The sequence below is a fragment of the Pocillopora damicornis genome, chromosome 10 (genome assembly GCF_964200805.1).
Source record: "Pocillopora damicornis chromosome 10, jaPocDami1.2, whole genome shotgun sequence".
Classification (NCBI taxonomy): Eukaryota; Metazoa; Cnidaria; class Anthozoa; order Scleractinia; family Pocilloporidae; genus Pocillopora; species Pocillopora damicornis.
Genome location: NC_142679.1, coordinates 14303301 through 14324578, shown reverse-complemented (window position 1 = coordinate 14324578; position 21278 = coordinate 14303301). Strand labels below are relative to the sequence as shown.

Genomic DNA, 21278 nt, shown 5'->3' with positions numbered 1-21278 from the left:
CCCCCCCCCCCCCCCCGTTAAAAAAGTGCACAAGACGGGTATTGAATAATTACTTCTTCCAAATCTCTAAATTCGTTGTTTATAGTACAACATAACGTTTTGTTACTATCTATCATTTTTCTGCGAAATAAACTTACTTCTTGCGGAAAATAATGAAAATTTGAGAAGCGCCCAACACAAATAAGCGGCCACTATCGAGGTCCAGACATTCAATTAGCGCCAAGGGCACTCAGTCGAATTAATGCGGTGTGTATGTATACCGTTTGTTAAAGGACATGCGGAGGGCAATGTTTCGGTTATAAAACCGGTTTCCTCTAAAATTACATCAGTAAAGGCTCTTTAATATCTCAGAAGCAGAACTTTCACGGAAAACGGAAAAAAATTGAACTTCATGCTGCGCCCTTTTAGCAGCTTGTTTATTAAAGCTGAAATAATCAGAGTATAACCCACGACGCGATATAGGCTTTTTATCATATTTTCTACAGATTTTATTCGAGGATTATTAAAAAATGAGTAATGAAATCTAAGCACAATGGTTACATTCCATACATTGATTTATTTTACTCCTCAAATATAATTAAAAGTTTACTTGCTTCTTGTGGATTGTCGCATGCTTTCAATGACCTTTACATCGTCGCTGAAAATAATATCAACAGGAATTCAAGAATTTGGCTTACAACAAGATATGATGATGAAAGGAGAGATAGAAGAAGAACTCGTTTATTCAAAATCAATTTCTGGGGGTCTATGTGACTGACCCAAGTGAGCTAAGATTCATAAAAAAGCATAAAACATGATATTATAAAGGTACAAAGAGGTTCAGAAGTATATATTTATGTTAAAAACTATCTAAATACTGTAACCTATACTATGGCTAATGATGAAGGAGTTCTTAAGACTGTCAGTGTTATTAATTGGGCCGTTGAAGACTATCATTGCGCGTGGTTGTCAACGGTGATCAAGTAACTCAATCTCGGATGCATTAACTTGGCAATTTATTTCTGTTGTGAAAATGTCATTGAATAAGCTCTTACTCAGCTCATGATGCTTATCAACAATGAGGCCAAATATATGAACACTCAAAGTGTATTTTTTCTATTTTTGTTCATTATTTTTCGTCTGGGTCGAGATTATCATCTCTGCGGCGGACTTCCGCTCTAAGTGCCTCAGCGCCACGCCCAACCACCATCCACATCCACATTCACCTTCTTCATCCTCACACCCCTCTAAAAAAACCTTCACGAAAAGCACAAATAACTCTTTTTCAGGAAGGGTGCTGTCATGACTGATCAATGCTTGATGGTTATAGCACTTCTCTATATTTGCAAGTTTGCCGGGAGTTTTTAAAATTAATATTTCACGACTGCGACGCCCACGAACCGACGGCGGTTTTAAAAATTTATTTTCGTTTCTTTTAGGAACTTTGCGAGTAGCTCGATGTGTGGACCTTTTCTGGCGACGCAAGATATCTGCTTTAGCACATAAAACATGAAAATACAACGTGGACTTCGAGTAGAAACAAATAATTTGCTGTCGGGGATCTCGCCTTTCTCGGACCCTGCAGTTTGATTTCACGTTGTTTACGTTGTCCTATGATGCTCTATTGAAATACATCAAAAAGTTCTTTCCTTTGGCTGCAAGGAGATTGTGTTCATTAAGCGCTCAGGATCATTAAACGCCTTATTAAAAAAGCCTCTTTCATTAATGTTGGTAATTCTCCGCTTTAAACGTTTGGCACAATGCCGAGTATAAGGCTATTTATGAAGATCTGATTTCCGTTTGCTTCGAAAGTCGATTCGTGGATGTATGTGGTTTGATTTGCCCCTTGGAACACTTAACGACTGTCTCTACTGGTAAAGCTACCGCACCGATAGCGTAGGATGAAATTCAAAGCATTAATCTGCTTGGTTTGCCTATATTATAGGATATCTTTAGGTAAGTGCGATCGATACCTATGCGAATGTGTCATTTTCTGCCTGATGATATTGATTCGCTTGGCGGACAAAATTTCAATCTTGCTTGTGTCGATTCGCTTTTCATGTGACAAAAAATATTCCTTTAAACAAAGAAATACTCGTAGACCATTACCAGTTGAATTTGGATTCTTTTTTAGAGATCTTTAGTGCTTAAAAACTTGTAATTTACACCCGTAGTTGTCGTCCATTTTGAGCCATTATTGATTGGACATTGAAGTAAGTGCATAGATTGTTAGATGGCTCTATTCACAGATGCTTTCAGATGGTGATTTGATCTCTTCTCCTCCCCGAATTGGTAGTTTAAAGATCTAAACACCAATTTGTATGCATGGGAAAACTGAAGAAGCCACAAAGAGCGAATCGAAATTCTCCGAGTAACAAGATAACAACAACAACATTGCTCTCATGACTGATTCATTTGCACGTGGTATCTTGATATATTTTTGGTCGTTGTATGTTCAGAATACCTGCTTAGGATGAACGAATGCTGCAAGACGAGAGTAAAAGCTCTGTATGAGACATCGTTGAGTATAATTTTCCTAGCGTGAGGGAATTAAACTCGTAGATTTATGTTTCAAGTGTTGGCAGAATACCTGTTCTCCCCACGCGAGATCCGATCGCTCTGAGTTTGGTTTGGTATGCACTGAGCATTTTAGGAAAAGTTTACATTCGTCTTTACCTTAACCCTCGCACTACAATTCGAACTGATTCAAAGGACTGATATACTCTTTAATCAGAGAAGATAAAGAATAAAGTACGCGATGTTACACATTTGATTTAATAACCCGAAGCTAGCTTCTGGCTACGTGCGTCTTGCATGAAAAGTAGTAGTCTTTTATTGTCATGTTTATTTACAAAACATTTAGCAAATCCTCGGAGAACATCGGAGATGAATTACTACAGAGTAATGACGCCCGTTGAAAGCGATATGTTTAACTTATATTTCTTCAGGTGTAAACCCTTTGGCCGTTACGATGAAAACAAAATATTTCCAGACGTTTCTTTTCGCTAAACGGAGTTATTAACTTAATTATCTTCGATTGGTCTTTAAGAAATTGCTTGTGATGAATCAGGTATTTTACTCTTTAGTTCTAGTTTCGTGCCAGCAACTCTTCTAATCCAATTCTTTATTTTTACAGCGACTTCTCAAAGGATTTTATACGCAAACCGGAAAGACATCAGAATAGTACGACCAAATCAAAAGAACCAAAATGAAACTATCGTAGCTGTTGGTCTTTTGAATGCTATCGCGGTGGATTTCAGCTACGAAGATGGATACATATTTTGGACGGATGTCAGGGCTAAGAAAATCAGACGAATTCGTATGACGGGAAGTTCTAACTCAAGAAAAGTTGAAGATGTTATATCTTTGGGTTTGAAAAAGCCTGAAGGATTAGCCGTAGATTGGGTAGGAAAAAAGTTGTATTGGACTGATCGTAGAGATCCTGACGGGGAAACGAACAGAATCGAAGTTGCAAATTTTGATGGATCCTATCGCAAAGTTCTCTTGTGGAAAGACTTGGGTCTTCCAAGGGCGATTGCGGTGGATCCACTCAAGGGGTAAGTTGAAGACTTTGTGTTATTTTGTTGCACTCAATAGCTGCAGCTTATTTTGTGCTGAGTTTGAGAAAAATCGTCAGTAATTTTTCTACAACGAAGGTTTTGCTTGGCTTCGGGAGAACTTGTTATTTTGGATTTCGATATTTTGTAAATAGCTTGCTTTTTTAGAGTTGGTGCTTCTTATTAAATTCGACGAGGTTATGACTAAAAGTGGGACTGGGACGTAGGGACTGGGACGTGGGACTGGGACGTGGGACTCGAGGACGTGGGACTCGAAGATGTGGGACGCGGGGACTCGTGGACGCGAGGACTCGTGGACGCGAGACTGGGAGACGTGGGACTCGAGAACGTGGGACGCAGGACGCGGGGACTCGGGAACGCGTGGAGACTCGGGGACGTGATAAACAAACCTGATTTTTGCGCTGAAATTGTAAAGTATAATTTTCGGTGGTCTCGAGAAAGGTGTAATATGCTGGAGAGCTTGTCAGTAGTAGCCGATGATTTCCAGCGTCCATGGTTCGGCTGGATATGTTTGCTTGCCTCTTTGACCGTGACAACTCTGGGTATAGAATAATTTCAACGCAAGGGGTTTTAAACATCGAGGGCAACCATGGAGGACTTTCCTGGTAAGTAACTGTGTTTTCTTTCTTATTCCTTTTTAACAAGGATAAGGCATGGATCGAAAAGAAAACACAGTCACTTACAAGGAAAGTCCTCCATAGCTACTGACGATGTTTTTAACAGTTTCAAGACCCCTGCGTTGAAAGTATTCTGTACCCAGAGTTCTCACGGTCAAATAGGCAATCAAACATCTCCGGCCGAACCATGGACGCTGAAAACCATCGGCTACTGCTAACAAGCTCTCCAGCATATAGTAGCTTTATCGAGACCACCGAAAATTATACTCTACAAAATCAGCGCAAATGTCAGGTGTTGTTTGTTTATCACGTCCCCGAGTCCCGTGCGTCCCCGAGTTCCCGCGTCCACGTCCTCGAGTCCCACGTCCTCGAGTCCCACGTCTCCAAGTCTCACCTTCCCGAGTCCCACGTCTCCAAGTCCACGTCCCCGAGTCCCACGTCCCTGAGTCTCACGTCTCCGAGTCTCACGTCTCCGAGTCTCACGTCCCTGAGTCTCACGTCCTCGAGTCCCAAGTCCCAGTCCCCACGTCGCTATCCAACTTTTAGTCACAGCCGTTCGACGAGGAAAGACTAATGAACTGTGCTCAATTAAAAATACATTAAGCGTTGAACTTCGGCGGGCAAACAGTTATTTATCATTGTTTTTTGTTAGCCTGCTTCTAGCGAACCTTGAAGGTCACTAGTGTTGCCATGAATGTCTCTCCGAGCAATCTCTTGAGTGATGAATATGCCCTAAAGAATTTGTTGCATGCATCCAGTATTTGAACTCAATACCCTTTTCAAAGAAAGCTTGTGAATCTTGCTGGAATCTAAGCTTTCTTTGTTATTGTAGCCCCCTGTTGAAATTCACCGAGTGAAGCCAGAGAGTGTCATGTCAAAGAATCAATCTGAGAGATCCACTCAGAGAAGATATTTTATTTGTGAATTTCACTCTAGCTGAAAGATTCTCTTGTTTGCCCAAAATACAGTAGTTGTGGAATGAGTTAACATTTTGAAATTATGGACTTAATTAGTTCTTTAGTGTTCATTGTCCTCTGAAGCTAGTTTTATTTTTCTCTGTGTTGTTAATGAGGGGCTGGTCTTCTATAAATCCCGGAGCATAACTGAAGGGCTTGGGTTTTTGTTGAAAATCTGTTGATATACAATATCTATTCTTGAATAATCTATGTTCTCATATAAAGAGAGCTTTGAAGAAAGCTTTGTTAATGGCCTTGGACAATAGTTCAGCCTATCTGAAGATCTTCGTTATTTCCTATTTTGCAAGTTTACTTTTTCTCCTTTACCATAAGAATAGTAATGTTGTTTGTTGTAATTTATACAACAAAATGCTGATCACTTTAAAAGAGAGCTTGAGTTACGTATGGATATTGAAAGATGTTACTCAGATGTATGCCAAGTAAATTCTCAAACAAATGAACACTGTTACAGAGAATAGGCATTTGAGTTTATGGCCAATGGCTTTTTAAAATTATTGGCCATTTCTAAAAACTATGGGCCATTGTTGTATTTGATTGGGTTAGAAGTAAAGAAATATCGGTATTTTGTTAGTGATATAACTTTTTATTGTGTGCCTCAATAATGCAGTATCTTGCAGGTAACAATGCAATTAAAAAGTTTCATTTATGTGTCACTAAAATCAAACAACGTAGTGAAAAAGTTTCACCCAGTTGTCACTTAACTCAAACAAACTGAAAAGCTGTTTACTTCACGTGAAGAGTAATCAGTGCACTATACAGTACTAATATGAAGGTGTTTTTGTCCTTCATCTGTTAAAACAACCATGTTTTTTAACCGTAAACTTATGGCTGTGCTGACTCAATCCAGGTTTTAAACAAATTGCTGGACTTTAAGATTAGAAGTCACAAAACTGGTGTTAAAATTTTTGGTCACTGATAAATCACTGCGGTAAAATTATGGATTTTGAATCTTACTCCTTGAATCAGCTTAACTTTGACCCTGAAATTGCCTTGGTAATGTAACTTGAAAGATCTCTTTATGGCCGTTTTTTCCAAGGGCCTACGTACAGTAATAGACAATTGTGGCTGCTGAAATGTCAAAGAATTTCAAAGAACTTCATTTGGGGGTTGAATCCTACATGGCACACAGCACTCTCAATCTCTGCTGTTGAATAAGAAAATGTACTTAAGGCATTTAATACCAAATTGAGAGCAACAAGAACAGTTCTCTGTAAAGAAAATAAATGATTTGAAATAAAGGACTTGTCGATTTTTCATTGCAGTTTAAGTGTAATTACAGTAGTTGATGCTTGTTAGAATAACAATGGTGTTAAAAGTTTCTGAAAAATTGTTGTCTCTCAAATTATAATTTCAGGTTCATGTTTTGGACAGATTGGGGTAAAGAACCCAAGATAGAGAGAGCTGAAATGGATGGCTCTAATCGTTCCATAATTGTCAGACAAAACATTCGTCGGCCCAATGGGCTCACAATAGACTACAGTGCAGAGAAAATTTACTGGACAGATGCAAAATTGTTTTATATAGCTAAAGCTAATTTTGATGGTTCAAACCGGGAGAGAATATTTAAAACTCCAAGTCAATGTATTTTGGCAAATCAAGCTCATCCATTTGCTTTGACGTTATATGAAAACAAAATTTATTGGACAGATTGGACTTCTAGAGGGATACATTCTGCTAATAAAAACAGTGGGATGCGGTGTCAAATGGTCTGGTCAACTACTTATAAACCCATGGATATACATGCATATGAACCAAAAAAACAGCTGGTACCAAGGCCAGGTAAGCATAATTAATAAATGGTCATTGATTGTCTTGCAGTGTTCTCCCCTATTTTAAGCACTACAGGTTAGATAAATTTTCAAGCTAGGGGGGAATCTTTTAAACCGTTGAATTCTTTAAGAATTCTACATGATTTTAGGCAGTAATTTGAGGCAGTACTATACAGGCAGTAAATTTTATGCCTTACCACCTTAAAAAGGAGAACACTGCATACAAGTTAGTTAGTCACATGATAACAAGTGTAATGTGTTGACTGCCGTGTGTTGATCTCCATATGTTGATTAGTTTGACTGGTTAGACATCATCACACGAAGGGAATGCCCTACTGAGTTTTGAACTATTTGAATGTGTATTTTGAGGATCAATTTGATGATTGCTGCTACAGTGATTCATTGTAGAACTCCTAACACTGCATTTATTGAAAATACTCTTCCTGACTGGGTAATCAGTTTTGAACAAGCCTGGAAATTTTCTACACTTTGAAATTGTATTTTCCACTCTCAGATCTGATTTGTAGTTTCCCTTACTGTCCACCATGTAATCTTTATCATTTTATGTTTTGGTATTGGAATAACTAATAATCCCCTTATTTATATTTTTCTTTGTTCTTATCATTTATCTGCTTGATATTGTGTCAATATTACAAAGAGAAATTCTGTCTTGGTCACTCTTAAAAGTTAAAAGGTTAGATAGGCATTCCATGAGCTGTGCATAAATCTTCAAGCAAGGTGTACAAATTTCTTTGATTTTATTTCAATAATTGGTTGAAATTTCATAACGAGTTACTAGAAAAATGAAGTGAAAGTGGCTGGCTAAAGATACTTGTCTAAATGGGGTAATTTTCTAAAGAAACTGGTGCTGCATCAGTAGAAGGGTATAACAGGCTAACTAAGTGTTATCAACTCAGTTGATAACACTTAATTACCCTAATGATACATGTAGCTGAGTGGGTGGGGGGGGGAGGGGGTTTTGGTGAGCCATCGGCTTTTATTGATAGCTCTTGGCATGGTTTTTCTTTAAAACTCTCATGCAATGGTAAAAAGAAATGCCAAGTTGTGACCTTGGTTTATTTTTGACAAGTTATCGACTTATCTTGTAACAGGTCAAAATCCTTGTAATTCTACTCTCAATGGAGGGTGCACCCATCTTTGTCTGTTGAATACCCATGGCCGCTCTTGTGCTTGCCCAACTGGTGTGAAGCTTTTGCCTGATGGAAGAACATGTGAAAAAGGTATGATTGAGTGTTCAATGTCATGAATAGCTGCAAATAGTGTGTGTACTGATTGTATTTGGGCTTTGTTTGAAATGTGGCTCCAGTTATGAATACATTTAAAACATTCTGTATTATAATACTGGATGTACATAATTAGAATTATATTATTTTGTGGGGTATTTTAAGGGGGAGTCACAACTTGTTACAACACTTGAAAGTCCCTGCTGCTGCTATTGAATTATGTCTCTGAGTTCAGGTGTGTGAATTCATATTGGTTTGAATTTGTGCAACTGATGGCAGTGACAAAGATTTTCATGAAAATTCTCCATGTCACTCGAGGTAAATTGTGTTTGTGACTTGGCTTAGAGCAACAAAAAATCTCTGGATGCTAAATGTGCCTATACATTCTCTGTAAAATTTTTAATTTTTAACAATGTGTGCCTGAGAGAATTTTAAATGTATCGGGCTAAAAATGAGGGAGAAGGATCGGTATGTCCTTTATTTTGATTATTTAATACCCATCTTTTTGTAGCCTGGTAAGAAAACGAAAAGCTTGGGCTAACGAGCAGAATAATGTACACTATTTGATAGATAGGTAGCTACATGGAAAAAATCAATGAAGGCATACTTTCTTGATGTGATTACAGTGCTATTGTTCTCACCAGTATCTCATTTAGAAATGTGTAGCAGTTGGAAAGAAAGAACTAACTAGTTAATTTAAAGGCTGACCTGCGAAATTAGATATACTCTAACAACTGTATTTGGTTCTATCTCTATCTATTAATAAGCTCATTTATAATGTTTGTTTTGTTTTGTTTTGTTTTTTTTATCTTAGGCCCTTTCCATTTTCTATTGCTGGTAAGAAAAGGGGACCTGCGGCGTATATCACTTGATACACCTGATCTCACAGATGTCGTTTTACCAGTGTCTGGAATCAGCCATGCAGTCTCAATTGATTTTGATCCAGTGGATAGATATGTTTACTGGAGTGATGATGAAAAACTTGAAATTAAAAGATGCCGGTTGGATGGAGACGGTTAGCCAACCTTGAACTTGAATACACTAATTATGTTAATTCTTTTGCGCAAATTTATGGTAACTTTACAAAAGTTCTGTTAAGTCTCTCAGACAGTTTTTCTGGCACCATTTATATTGCTGAATGGAAAGAGTAAACTACAGCTTCAGTCACCAGAACTTGTCCTGCTTGCTATGGCATCCAAAATATTTATATGGAGTATTAACCAACATGAGGGCCGGTCTGGAAATTAATCTTTCTTCTAAACTGTTTTCTGTCTTTTTCTTTGTATTTCAGATGTTCAGGTAGTAGTAAGGAGTGAGCTGAAACATCCTGATGGTATTGCTGTTGACTGGGTGGCGCGGAACTTGTACTGGACAGACACAGGCACTAATAGAATTGAAGTCAGCAGACTAAACGGCTCTGCTAGAAGAGTTCTTATTGATGAAAATCTTGATGAACCAAGAGCAATAGCATTGGATCCAACTAAAGGGTAAATATCTGGGTAAAATTGTTATTTACTTGGTAGGAAATCTGTGCCAAAAGTCTTGAGTACAGCCAGAGGCCAAGAAGGAAAGCCATACTCATGTTGGAAGGCACAGTTTTTCCCCAATAGGACTGACTGAGGCTGTGAATAACTGATATTTTTTTCTGCTGATTTTGCTTTTTCAGAATGGCAGGTAAAAAATTCTGAACCTCGTTTGGTATTGGGAAAGAGTGGATGGGTTAGGAGCCCATGACTAAGCCTTGCTGAGATGTGAAAAAAAAAAAAAAAAAAAAACAGCAAAAAAATGGATTTTAATATTTTTATTTATTTTCATACTGAAAGTTGGCAAAGGCATGCAAAGAATTTTAAATTAATTTTTGTTATCAAATGTGTCAGTGAGAAAGGCTGTTATAAGTTTGAAATGTTCTAACATGGTCTCACTTAGGTACATGTACTGGACTGATTGGGGAAAACACCCAAAGATTGAGAGAGCAGAGCTTGATGGGAGTCATAGAGTCATCTTAGTGAATTCCTTGGTCGCATGGCCAAATGGCCTCACCATTGATTATCTGAAGCAAAAGATTTACTGGGCTGATGCAAGGTATGACAAGATAGAAGTCATGAACTTCGATGGGAGTGCCCGCCGTATTATTTTAGATAAAAAATTGCCTCATGTGTTTGGCTTTACTGTACTTGGAGATAATCTTTATTGGACGGACTGGCAGAAGAGGTCAATACAAAGTGTGAACAAAAGAACTGGTAAAGACAGAAGAGTACTGATTGACAGCCTACCTGATCTTATGGGACTAAAAGCTGTAACCCTTAATCACTCCTATGGTAAGAAGCATTATTTATTTGATACTTAAATTAGTTTTGACTATTCCATGTTTCCTTCTTATTACACTTGAAACACCTTTTTTTGGCCTCTAGGTTCCAATGCCTGTCAGCGCAAAAATGGAGGCTGTAGTCATTTGTGTTTATACAGGCCATCAGGACCCAAATGTGAATGCCCAACAGGAATGGAGCTTCTTTCTGACATGAAGACTTGTAGATGTAAGTATTCGGAAAAGATGAATTGCAATAATATACTGAGCTTGCCTGGTAAGACCCATAGAGCTAAAATCAGCCAGTCAGCCATTTCTTTCCTTCAAAAATACGGAAATCAACGTAAATGTCATACACTGTTGGCCCTTTAACTCCCAAGATCTTTTTGTTAATGTTCCCGTCTACATGCCACACATTTCCTTAGAGAAGAAGAAATGCTTTTAGTGGCTTCATGCCATAGAACCCGGGATAAGCTCTGGCTGTGAGGGGTAACCGGTCAAGTCGCCCGAAAGTCATCTTGCCCGAAGTCATGTCGCCCATAACCAGAGTCATGTCGCCCGAAATTCATATCATGTCGCCCGAAATCCTAAGTCATGTCACCCGAAATTTGATCGAGTGTTTAATCTTGAAGAAAAGTAACAATCGCAAGGAACAAACTCGTAAAATGTTGACTCGTATGTAAAATGTTTTCGTCCGCTAACCCATGCGAATATGAAGTAAAACAAAGACTCAAATATTGCTGTTCATTTCAGCGTTGTTCATTGCTACGAACTAAACTGCTCATTCTACAGTACAGATTCTAGTAATTATAAGCGGAACACTTTCAGTTATCAGAATTTTTCACACATATCAGAAAATACAGTTCTCTTAGTTTGATTTATCGTATAAAAAACAACCTGAAACTTTTACAGCGGTTTTTTTTTGTTTATTGTTAACCACGCGAACAAAGCGTGTTAGCATCATACCCCGTAGGATCAGGCGCAGCATAAATTACCGCGACTTGTTCAGTTGATTCTTGTTTCCTCGGCCGGTTGCATGTAAATTTTGATCCGGTTAACCATATATATAGAGTGGAAATTAATAACAGCCACCTCATTCCGAGATAATCAGCTAGCTGAAACACGAGATCGTTACGCGTACGCAAAAGAATTATACAGTGAGCCTTCATCCCTGTATCGAGTGCAGAAATGAAGTTCGACCACGCCAGCAAGCCCTTCAGTGCGACGATTGCGGCTTTTGGCAGCATCGTATCTGCGGGACTGGTATCGACCAAGCCACCTACCGTTTGGCAGTAATTAGAGGAAGAATAGATTGGTTGTGCATTGCATGTTCTCTAGCGGCATCGATTTAGGATTACTATCTCCTTGATATCAAACGACAGCGAAACGAACAACCCGAGTCTCACGAGTCAACATTTTACAAGTTTATTCCTTGCGATTTACTTAAGATGTTACTTTTCTTCAAGTTTAAATACTCGATAAAATTTCGGGCGACATGACTTAGGATTTCGGGCGACATGACTATGAATTTGGAGCACTTAACCACTGTCTCTAATGGTGAAGCTACCGGACCGATAGCGTTGGATGAAATTCAAAGCATTAATTTGCTTGGTTTGCCTATACTATAAGATATGTTTAGGTAAGTGCGTTCGATGCGTATCTATGCGAATGTGTTCTTTTCTGCCTGATGATATTGATTCGCTTGGCGGACAAAATTTCTATCTTGCTTGTGTCGATTCGCTTTTCATGTGACAAAAAATATTCCTTTAAACAAAAAAACACTCGTAGACCGTTACTAGTTGAATTTGGATTCTTTTTTAGAGATCTTTAGTGCTTAAAAACTTGTAATTTACACTCGTAGTTGTCGTCCATTTTGAGCCATTATTGATTGGACTTTAAAGTAAGTGCAGAGATTCTTAGGTGGCCTCACCTACAGCTGCTTTCAGATGGCGGTTTCATTTCTTGTCCTCCCCGAATTGGTAGTTTAAAGATCTAAACACCAATGTGTATGCATGGGAAAACTGAAGAAGCCGCAAAGGGCGAATTGAAATTCTCCGAGTAACAAGATAATAACAACAACATCGCTCTCATGAATTCATTTGCACGTGGTATCTTAATATATTTTTGGTCGTTGTATGTTCAGAATACCTGCCTAGGATGAAAGAATGCTGCAGGACGAGAGTAAAAGCTCTGTATGAGACATCGTTGAGTATAATTTTCCTAGCGTGAGGGAATTAAACTTGTAGATTTCTGTTTCAAGTGTTGGCAGAATACCTGTTCTCCCCACGCGAGATCCGATCGCTCCGAGTTTGGTTTGGTACGCAGCATTTTAGGCAAAGTTTACGTTCGTCTTTACCTTAACCCTCGCACTACAATTCGAACTGATTCAAAGGACTGATATACTCTTTACTCAAAGAAGATAAAGAATAAAGTACGCGATGTTACACATTTGATTTAATAACTCGAAGCTAGCTTCTGGCTACGTGCGTCTTGCATGAACAGTTGTAGTCTTTTATTGTCATGTTTATTTACAGAACATTTAGCAAATCCTCGGAGAACATCGGAGATGAATTAATACAGAGTAATGACGCCCGTTGAAAGCGATATGTTTAACTTATATTTCTTCAGGTGTAAACCCTTTGGCCGTTACGATAAAAACAAAATATTTCCAGACGTTTCCTTTCGCTGAACGGAGCTAACTCAATTATCTTCGATTGGTCTTTATGAAATTGCTTGTGACGAATCAGGTATTTTACTTTTTACTTCTAGTTTCGTGCCAGCAACTCTTCTTATCCGATTCTTTATTTTCCACAGCGACTTCTCCAAGGATTTTATACGTAAACCGGAGAGACATCAGAATAGTACGACCAAATCAAAAGAACCAAAATGAAACTATCGTAGTTGTTGGTCTTTTGAATGCTATCGCTGTAGATTTCAGCTACGAAGATGGATACATATTTTGGACGGATGTCAACGATGAGAAAATCAAACGAATTCGTATGACGGAAAGTTCTAACTCAAGAAAAGTTGAAGATGTTATATCTTTGGGTTTGAAAAAGCCTGAAGGATTAGCCGTAGATTGGGTAGGAAAAAAGTTGTATTGGACTAATTGTGGAGATTCTGACTGGGAAACAAACAGAATCGAAGTTGCAAATTTTGATGGATCCTATCGCAAAGTTCTTTTCTGGAAAGACTTGGGTCTTCCAAGGGCGATTGCAGTGGATCCACTCAAGGGGTAAATTGAAGACTTTGTGTTATTTTGTTGCACTCAATAGCTGCAGTTTATTTTGTGCTGAGTTTGAGAAAAATCGTCAGCAATTTGTCTACAACGAAGGTTTTGCTTGGCATTGGGATTTCGATATTTTGTAAATAGCTTGCTTTTTTAGAGTTGGTGCTTCTTATTAAATTCAACGAGGCTGTGACTAAAAGTGGGACTGGTACGTGGGGTCTAGGACGTGGGGACGTCCCTGAGTCCCAGTCCCGACTTCTCAGTGGGACTCGGTGACGTGGGACGTGGGGACTCGAGTACGTGAGAACTCGTTTGCCTCTTTGACGGTGAGAACTCTGGGTTCAAAATAGTTTCAACGCAAGGGGTTTTAAACATCGAGGGCAGCCTTAGAGGACTTTCCTGGTAAGTAACTGTGTTTTCTTTCTTATTCTTTTTTTGCAAGGATAAGGCATGGATCGAGAAGAAAACAGTTACTAACTAGGAAAGGCCACCATGGCTGCCCATGATGTTTTTAACAGTTTTAAGACCCCTGCATTGAAACTGTTCTGTACCCAGAGTTCTCACGGTCAAATAGGCAAGCAAACATCTCCGGCCGAACCATGGACGCTGAAAACCATCGGCTACTACCGGCTAACAAGCTCTCCAGCACATAATAGCATTTTCAAGACCAACGAAAGTTTTACTCTACAAAATCAGCGCAAATGTCAGGTGTTGTTTGGTTATCACGTCCCCGAGTCCCTTGCATCCTCCAGTCCCACGTCCCCGAGTCCCTTGCATCCTCCAGTCCCACGTCCCCGAGTCCCATGTCCCCGAGTCCCACGTCTCCAAGTCCCAGGTCCCCGAGTCCCAAGTCCCCGAATCCCAAATCCCCGAATCCCAAGTCCCCGAATCCCAAGTCCCCGAATCCCAAGTCCCCGAATCCCAAGTCCCCGAATCCCAAGTCCCCGAATCCCAAGTCCCCGAATCCCAAGTCCCCGAATCCCAAGTCCCCGAGTCCCAAGTCTCCGAGTCCCAAGTCCCTGAGCCCCGAGTCCCCGAGTCCCGAGTCCCGAATCCCCGAATCCCCGAATCCCCGAATCCCAAGTCCCCGAATCCCAAGTCCGCGAGTCCCAAGTCCGCGAGTCCCAAGTCCGCGAGTCCCAAGTCCGCGAGTCCCAAGTCCACGAGTCCCAAGTCCCCGAGTCCCGAGTCCCGAGTCCTTGTTAGAATAACAATGGTGTTAAAAGTTTCTAAAAAATTGTTGTCTCTCAAATTATAATTTCAGGTTCATGTTTTGGACAGATTGGGGTGAAGAACCCAAGATAGAGAGAGCTGAAATGGATGGCTCTAAACGTTCCGTAATTGTCAGACAAAACATTCATTGGCCCAATGGGCTCACAATAGACTACAGTGCAGAGAAAATTTACTGGACAGATGCAAAATTGTTTTATATAGCTAAAGCTAATTTTGATGGTTCAAACCGGGAGAGAATATTTAAAACTCCAAGTCAATGTATTTTGGCAAATCAAGCTCATCCATTTGCTTTGACATTATATGAAAACAAAATTTATTGGACAGATTGGACTTCTAGAGGGATACATTCTGCAAATAAAAACAGTGGGATGCGGTGTCAAATGGTCTGGTCAACTACTTCTGTACCCATGGATATACATGCATATGAACCAAAAAAACAGTTGCCAAGGCCAGGTAAGTGGAATTAATAAATGGTTATTGATTGTCTTGCAGTGTTCAAGCTGGTAAAGGAACCCTTTTAACCTTTGAATTCTTTAAGAATGCTACAGGATTTTAGGCAGTAATACAAGGTAGGGCTACAGGCAGTAAATTTTATGGCTTACCGCCTTAAAAAGTAGAACACTGCATACAAGTTAGTTAGTCACATGATAACAAGTGTGATGTGTTGACTGCTGTGTGTTGATCTCCATATGTTGATTAGTTTGACTGGTTGACATCATCAGATGAAGGGAATGCCCTACTGAGTTTTGAACTATTTGAATGTGCAGTTTGTTGGGGATAGGGGGGGTTTGGTGAGCCATTGGCTTTTATGACCTTGGTTTATTTTTTAAAAGTTATCGACTTATCTTGTAACAGGTCAAAATCCTTGTAATTCTACTCTCAATGGAGGGTGCACCCATCTTTGTCTGTTGAATACCCATGGCCGCTCTTGTGCTTGCCCAACTGGTGTGAAGCTTTTGCCTGATGGAAGAACATGTAAAAAAGGTATGATTGAGTGTTCAATGTCATGAATAGCTGCAAATAGTGTGTGTATTGTTTGTATTTGGGCTTTGTTTGTAATATGGCTCCAGTTATGAAATACATTTAAAACATTACATTATTTTGTGGGGTATTTTAAGGGGGAGTCACAACTTGTTACAACACGTGAAAATCTCTGCTGCTGCTCTTGAATTATGTCTCTCTCGTTGAAATTGTGCAATTGATGGCAGTGACAAAGATTTTCATGAAAATTCTCCATGTCACTTGAGGTAAATTGTGTTCATGGGACTTGCCTTAGAGCAACACAAACTCTCTGATGCTAAATGTGCCTATACATTCTCTGTAAAATTTTTAATTTTTAACAATGTTTGCCTGAGACAATTTTAAATGTATCGGGCTAAAAATGAAGGAGAAGGATCGGTATGTCCTATATTTTGATATTTAATACCTATCTTTTTGTAGCTTGGTAAGAAAACGAAAAGCTTGGGCTAACGCGCAGAATAATGTTTGCAAAGCTTCCCCTATCACTTAATGTACACTATTTGATAGATAGGTAGCTACATGGCAAAAATCAATGAAGGCATACTTTCTTGATGTGATTACAGTGCTGTTGTTCTCACCAATATCTCATTAGGAAATGTATAGCAGTTGGAAAGAAAGAACTAACTAGTTAATTTAAAGGCTGAACGGTGAAATCAGATATACTATAACAACTGTTATTGGTTGTATCAATATCCAGTAATAAGCTCACTCATAATGTTTGTATTGTTTTGTTTTTTATCTTAGGCCCTTTCCATTTTCTATTGCTGGCAAGAAAAGGGGACCTGCGGCGTATATCACTCGATACACCTGATCTCACAGATGTCGTTTTACCAGTGTCTGGAATCAGTCATGCAGTGACAATTGATTTTGATCCAGTGGATAGATATGTTTACTGGAGTGATGATAAAAAACTTGAGATTAAAAGATGCCGGTTGAATGGAGAAGGTTAGCCAACCTTGAACTTGAATACACTAATTACGTTAACTGATTTGGGCAAATTTATGGTAACTTAACAAAAGTTCTGTCAAGTTTCTTCAACAGTTTTTCTGGTACCATCTATATTGCTGAATGGAAAGAGTAAACTGCACGTCAGTCACCAGAACTTATCCTGCTTGGCATGGCATTCAAAAAAGTTCTATTGAGTACTAAACAACATGAGAGCCAGTCTGGATGTTAATCTTTCTTCTAAACTGTTTTCTGTCTTTTTCTTTGTATTTCAGATGTTCAGGTAGTAGTAAGGAGTGAGCTGAAACATCCTGATGGTATTGCTGTTGACTGGGTGGCGCGGAACTTGTACTGGACAGACACAGGCACTAATATAATTGAAGTCAGCAGACTAAACGGCTCTGCTAGAAGAGTTCTTATTGATGAAAATCTTGATGAACCAAGATCAATAGCATTGGATCCAACTAAGGGGTAAATATCTGGGTATAATTATGATATTTATTGGGTGGGAAATCTGTACCCAAGGTCTTGAGTACAGCCAGAGGCCAAGAAGGAAGGCCGTACTCATGTTGAGGGCACAGTTTTATCCCCGTATATACGTATGTGTCAATGAGAAAGGCTGTTATAAATTTGAAATGTTCTAACATGGTCTCACTTAGGTACATGTACTGGACTGATTGGGGAAAACACCCAAAGATTGAGAGAGCAGAGCTTGATGGGAGTCATAGAGTCATCTTAGTGAATTCCTTGGTCGCGTGGCCAAATGGCCTCACCATTGATTATCTGAAGCAAAAGATTTACTGGGCTGATGCAAGGTATGACAAGATAGAAGTCATGAACTTCGATGGGAGTGCCCGCCGTATTATTTTAGATAAAAAAATTGCCTCATGTGTTTGGCTTTACTGTGCTTGGGGATAATCTTTATTGGACGGACTGGAAGAAGAGGTCAATAGAGAGTGCGAACAAAAGAACTGGTGAAGACAGAAGAGTACTGATTGACAGCCTACCCCATCTTATGGGACTAAAAGCTGTAAACCTTAATCTCTCCTATGGTAAGAAGCATTATTTATTTGATACTTAAATAAGTTTTGACTATTCCATGTTTCCTTCTTATTACACTTAAAACACCTTTTTTTTGGCCTCTAGGTTCCAATGCCTGTCAGCGCAAAAATGGAGGCTGTAGTCATTTGTGTTTATACAGGCCATCAGGACCCAAATGTGAATGCCCAACAGGAATGGAGCTTCTTTCTGAAAAGAAGACTTGTATATGTAAGTATTGGGAAAAGATGAATTGCAATAATATACTGAGCTTGCCTGGTAAGACCCATAGAGCTAAAATCAGCCAGTCAGCCATTTCTTTCCTTCAAAAATACGGAAATCAACATAAATGTCATATACTGTTGGCCCTTTAACTCCCAAGATCTTTTTGTTAATGTTCCCGTCTACATGCCACACATTTCCTTAGAGAAGAAGAAATGCTTTTAGTGGCTACATGCCATAGAACCCGGGAAAAGCTCTGGCTGTGAGGAGAGTCAGCTCTGTATGCAGATTTATTTCGTCAATATCTCACAGAAGTACTCTAAACTTCTTTTTTTTCCTTATTACTGCACTTTTAGAATGAAAAGATGGATCGAAAGAACTACATTGAAGGAGTAAGTATTGTAGCTTTTCCATTGAATTCGCCATCGAAATGATAGGAAGAAGTAGGTCCAGATTTCCACAATGGACTAGGAGTCCATCGAAGACGAGTTGCAATAATCCCAGGAGCTTTTCGCCTTACGAATTGGGTTCAGTTCCGGCATGTATGCACGTCAGTTTCACGTATATGTTAAGCGTTTTTACGCAGCCAAGAGACGATGTCAATCTGATTTACAGACTGATTTACAGGATACATGCATTCATAGCAGACCATTGTGCCTATCCCTCGGTGAACATTATCAAATTGTTAATACTTCTTGCCTAGTGTGCTTTTCCTTTACATTGGTAAATTCTGATATAGCTTCAATTCTTATAACTAATCTCTGTGGAAAGGTACACTAATAAGAGAGAAGAAGTCCTAATTATGATCATGGGAGTTTAGGGGTAGCATAACACCCTCCACCTCCCACTAAATATCCTGCTAGATATCGCCCACAATCGCCTTTCATCATGTTTTTAACAATTGATATAATTCCCTTTGGCTCGATTTCTTCCGCTCACTCTGGTCTGGTTTTCCTCTGCGCGAAAGGAAGATCGGGCTCTGAGAAATGTAACCGAGCCTATTTCTATTTCAAGTTGGTACAGTTTTTTGTGCACAAGAAGTGTTTTTAGTTGGACACCTTTGAAGAATATTTGTGAATTTGAAAATCTTCGAGGTGAAGCTAAGCGAAAGTAACTTAACGTTACCTTCCATTGTGACAGTATTATGGAATATTGAATTCATCCTCGTTGTGTTTGTCAACAGACCAAGGTTTTGGCCGCCTACATCGAGGAACTGGCCAAAATAGAATGAGAAGCCAATCCCGTTGCTAATGGAATACTTTGAAGTAGCTCAAGATGATTACTAAAAAGATTCAGTAGCGTGTGAAATTTTCCGTCCGTAACATAGATTTTCCCCGCCCCCTTTGATTGGGCGATAAACTGCACACAAAAAAAGTTAAAAGTAAAAATTTGTTTTCGATTTCCAACAGAAGCATTAAGAATCGCCCTTCTGAGAAACGACCGTGGACTATTGTCAGTATCTGAACGACTGCGCACCTACCCCTCCCCTAACCCAACATTAACCCTAAGTTGTTATCAGTTGACTATTGTTGAGTTAGGAGAGGGGTAGGTGCGCTGTTGCTTAAATACTCACGTTGATTCCGAAATTGCTTTGACGATGCGATGCTTTAGTTTATATGAGTAAGCGTTGACTAGATACGAACACTTCTGTTTAACGGCTAAAATCATAATGTAACAATAAAACATACACTGTGGCAAAAATGAATGAAGATTAAAGAGAAGAAAAGTGGTACTTGAACAATTGTCTCTCAGAAATACTGAATGCAATCATAAATACTATATTTTTAAGTGAAAACTTCCTTTGATTCTGTAACAAATACATAAACTTGACTATTACCCTAAACCCACATCAGTAGGTTCATTTCTTTTTTCATCGCGTAAAGTGGCAGTGGACTAACTTAGCGGATGCCGCAGCGATTCTCGCGCCAAGGGGTCATTTATTACAATAGAAACCCGCTAAATCGAACTCGACTAAATCGAACTCCCCGTGAACCCAGAGAAGATCTGCTTCCCCTTGTCCTTATTTTTTTTTTTTTCAGTCAATACTCAAACCCCCGCAAACTCGAACCACTCTTTATATCCCTTGGGAGTTCGAGTCAGCGGAACTCTACTGTGGTCTTCGACGCTTAGGAATTGCACCCCCCAGAAAAAAAAAAAAAAAAGTTAGTGATGTTCACCATTGAGAGAGAAAACTTGTTTACCACTTTTTTTCAACTTGTTGCAGTAAAATTTTTCCCTTGTCTTTCCGTGGACAATTAATTATCCAAATGGCAGGTCTCCGTCACTAGTAAAGGTCGTTCCTGGAAAGCGTCCGTACGTAAGCTGGCATTTCAGTTTTAGGCAACATTAGGATCAGAAGTTCTTGTCATATTTTGCATCTTTACCATCAAGCTGAAGTTTTCCAGGGAAATGTTTTCACGGAAAACGTTTCAGGTTAATCGGCTTTTTATAGTGATCTTGGGACAGCCTTCTGTTGCATGAACTCTGAATTTTTTTTCCGTAGAAATCTTTGAAGTTTTTGAAAAAAATCATCGTATGTCTTCCTTCAAAAATTAGCGTTCTTTAAAGAAAAGCCCGTAACTAGTAATTCGAAGGCAAGAAATGTCAATCCTCTTTTTCTTTCTTAGTAATCTCCTTGTCGACACAAAAGAGAGAGACCAGACGAGAAGCCGTCTTAGCTTATCTTAAACCAAGATTGACCAAAATCGCATCAATAACAATAGAAAGCAAACAGAAAGTACATTTTGAAAATATAGAAGATGTATTAGAACTCTAAGTGTCTAATATCAAAGCAGACAATGTGAAGAGTTCATGTAAATAACATCAACTAGATTTTGTTTTGTTTTGTTTTTGTTCGCAAATTAAGGTTATATGCTTTCTAAAGAATTGGGAAAGGCCTTCGATTGATATCTTTTACCGACAGCCGGAAGGCACAAAGGTATTTTCGAGAGCGCGAGCCAAAATCAACCTAAGAACAGACGGGCCCGTTGAAAATCAGAGGTCGCTCACACATGATACAGAACCTATATACTGACAACACAGCCTGGGAATGTGCCGGGCGAGTTCTCTAAATGCTAATCCTATTTCAGATCAGAACATGCCATATCCACCCCGTTTGACCT

The 21278-nt window shown here is 39.2% G+C and overlaps 2 protein-coding genes across 4 annotated transcripts in view; both read left to right on the top strand.

The window, feature by feature from the left end:
- The first annotated feature begins 870 nt into the window (after positions 1 to 870).
- On the top strand, positions 871 to 13708 carry LOC149039043 (low-density lipoprotein receptor-related protein 6-like). The gene is made up of 10 exons (XM_089185743.1): positions 871 to 962; positions 1925 to 1935; positions 3116 to 3536; positions 6506 to 6930; positions 8033 to 8161; positions 8979 to 9179; positions 9456 to 9651; positions 10091 to 10482; positions 10576 to 10698; positions 13284 to 13708. The coding sequence occupies exons 1-10, from the start codon at positions 871 to 873 to the stop codon at positions 13706 to 13708; spliced, it is 2415 nt and encodes an 804-aa protein (XP_089041869.1).
- LOC113664769 (low-density lipoprotein receptor-related protein 6) overlaps positions 1619 to 21278 on the top strand; it is a 45915-nt gene continuing 26255 nt past the window's right edge. The window contains exons 1-15 of one of the 3 annotated variants that reach the window (XM_089184128.1): positions 1619 to 1935; positions 3116 to 3536; positions 6506 to 6930; positions 8033 to 8161; positions 8979 to 9179; positions 9456 to 9651; positions 10091 to 10482; positions 10576 to 10698; positions 13284 to 13704; positions 14963 to 15384; positions 15787 to 15915; positions 16696 to 16896; positions 17172 to 17367; positions 17556 to 17948; positions 18043 to 18165. In XM_089184128.1, coding sequence (XP_089040254.1) covers positions 17912 to 17948; positions 18043 to 18165 — 160 coding nt within the window. In that variant the 5' untranslated portion in view covers positions 1619 to 1935; positions 3116 to 3536; positions 6506 to 6930; ... (9 more) ...; positions 17172 to 17367; positions 17556 to 17911. The other 2 variants (XM_089184129.1, XM_089184130.1) reach the window with 2 other exon arrangements.

Bases quoted from the DNA above. Each gene is read 5' to 3' on its own strand.
- LOC149039043 (XM_089185743.1), top strand. From the start codon at position 871: ATGGCTAATGATGAAGGAGTTCTTAAGACTGTCAGTGTTATTAATTGG. The intron at 3,537-6,505 runs GTAAGTTGAAGA...TTATAATTTCAG, and splicing joins GCGGTGGATCCACTCAAGGG to GTTCATGTTTTGGACAGATT. The intron at 10,483-10,575 runs GTAAGAAGCATT...TTTGGCCTCTAG, and splicing joins AACCCTTAATCACTCCTATG to GTTCCAATGCCTGTCAGCGC.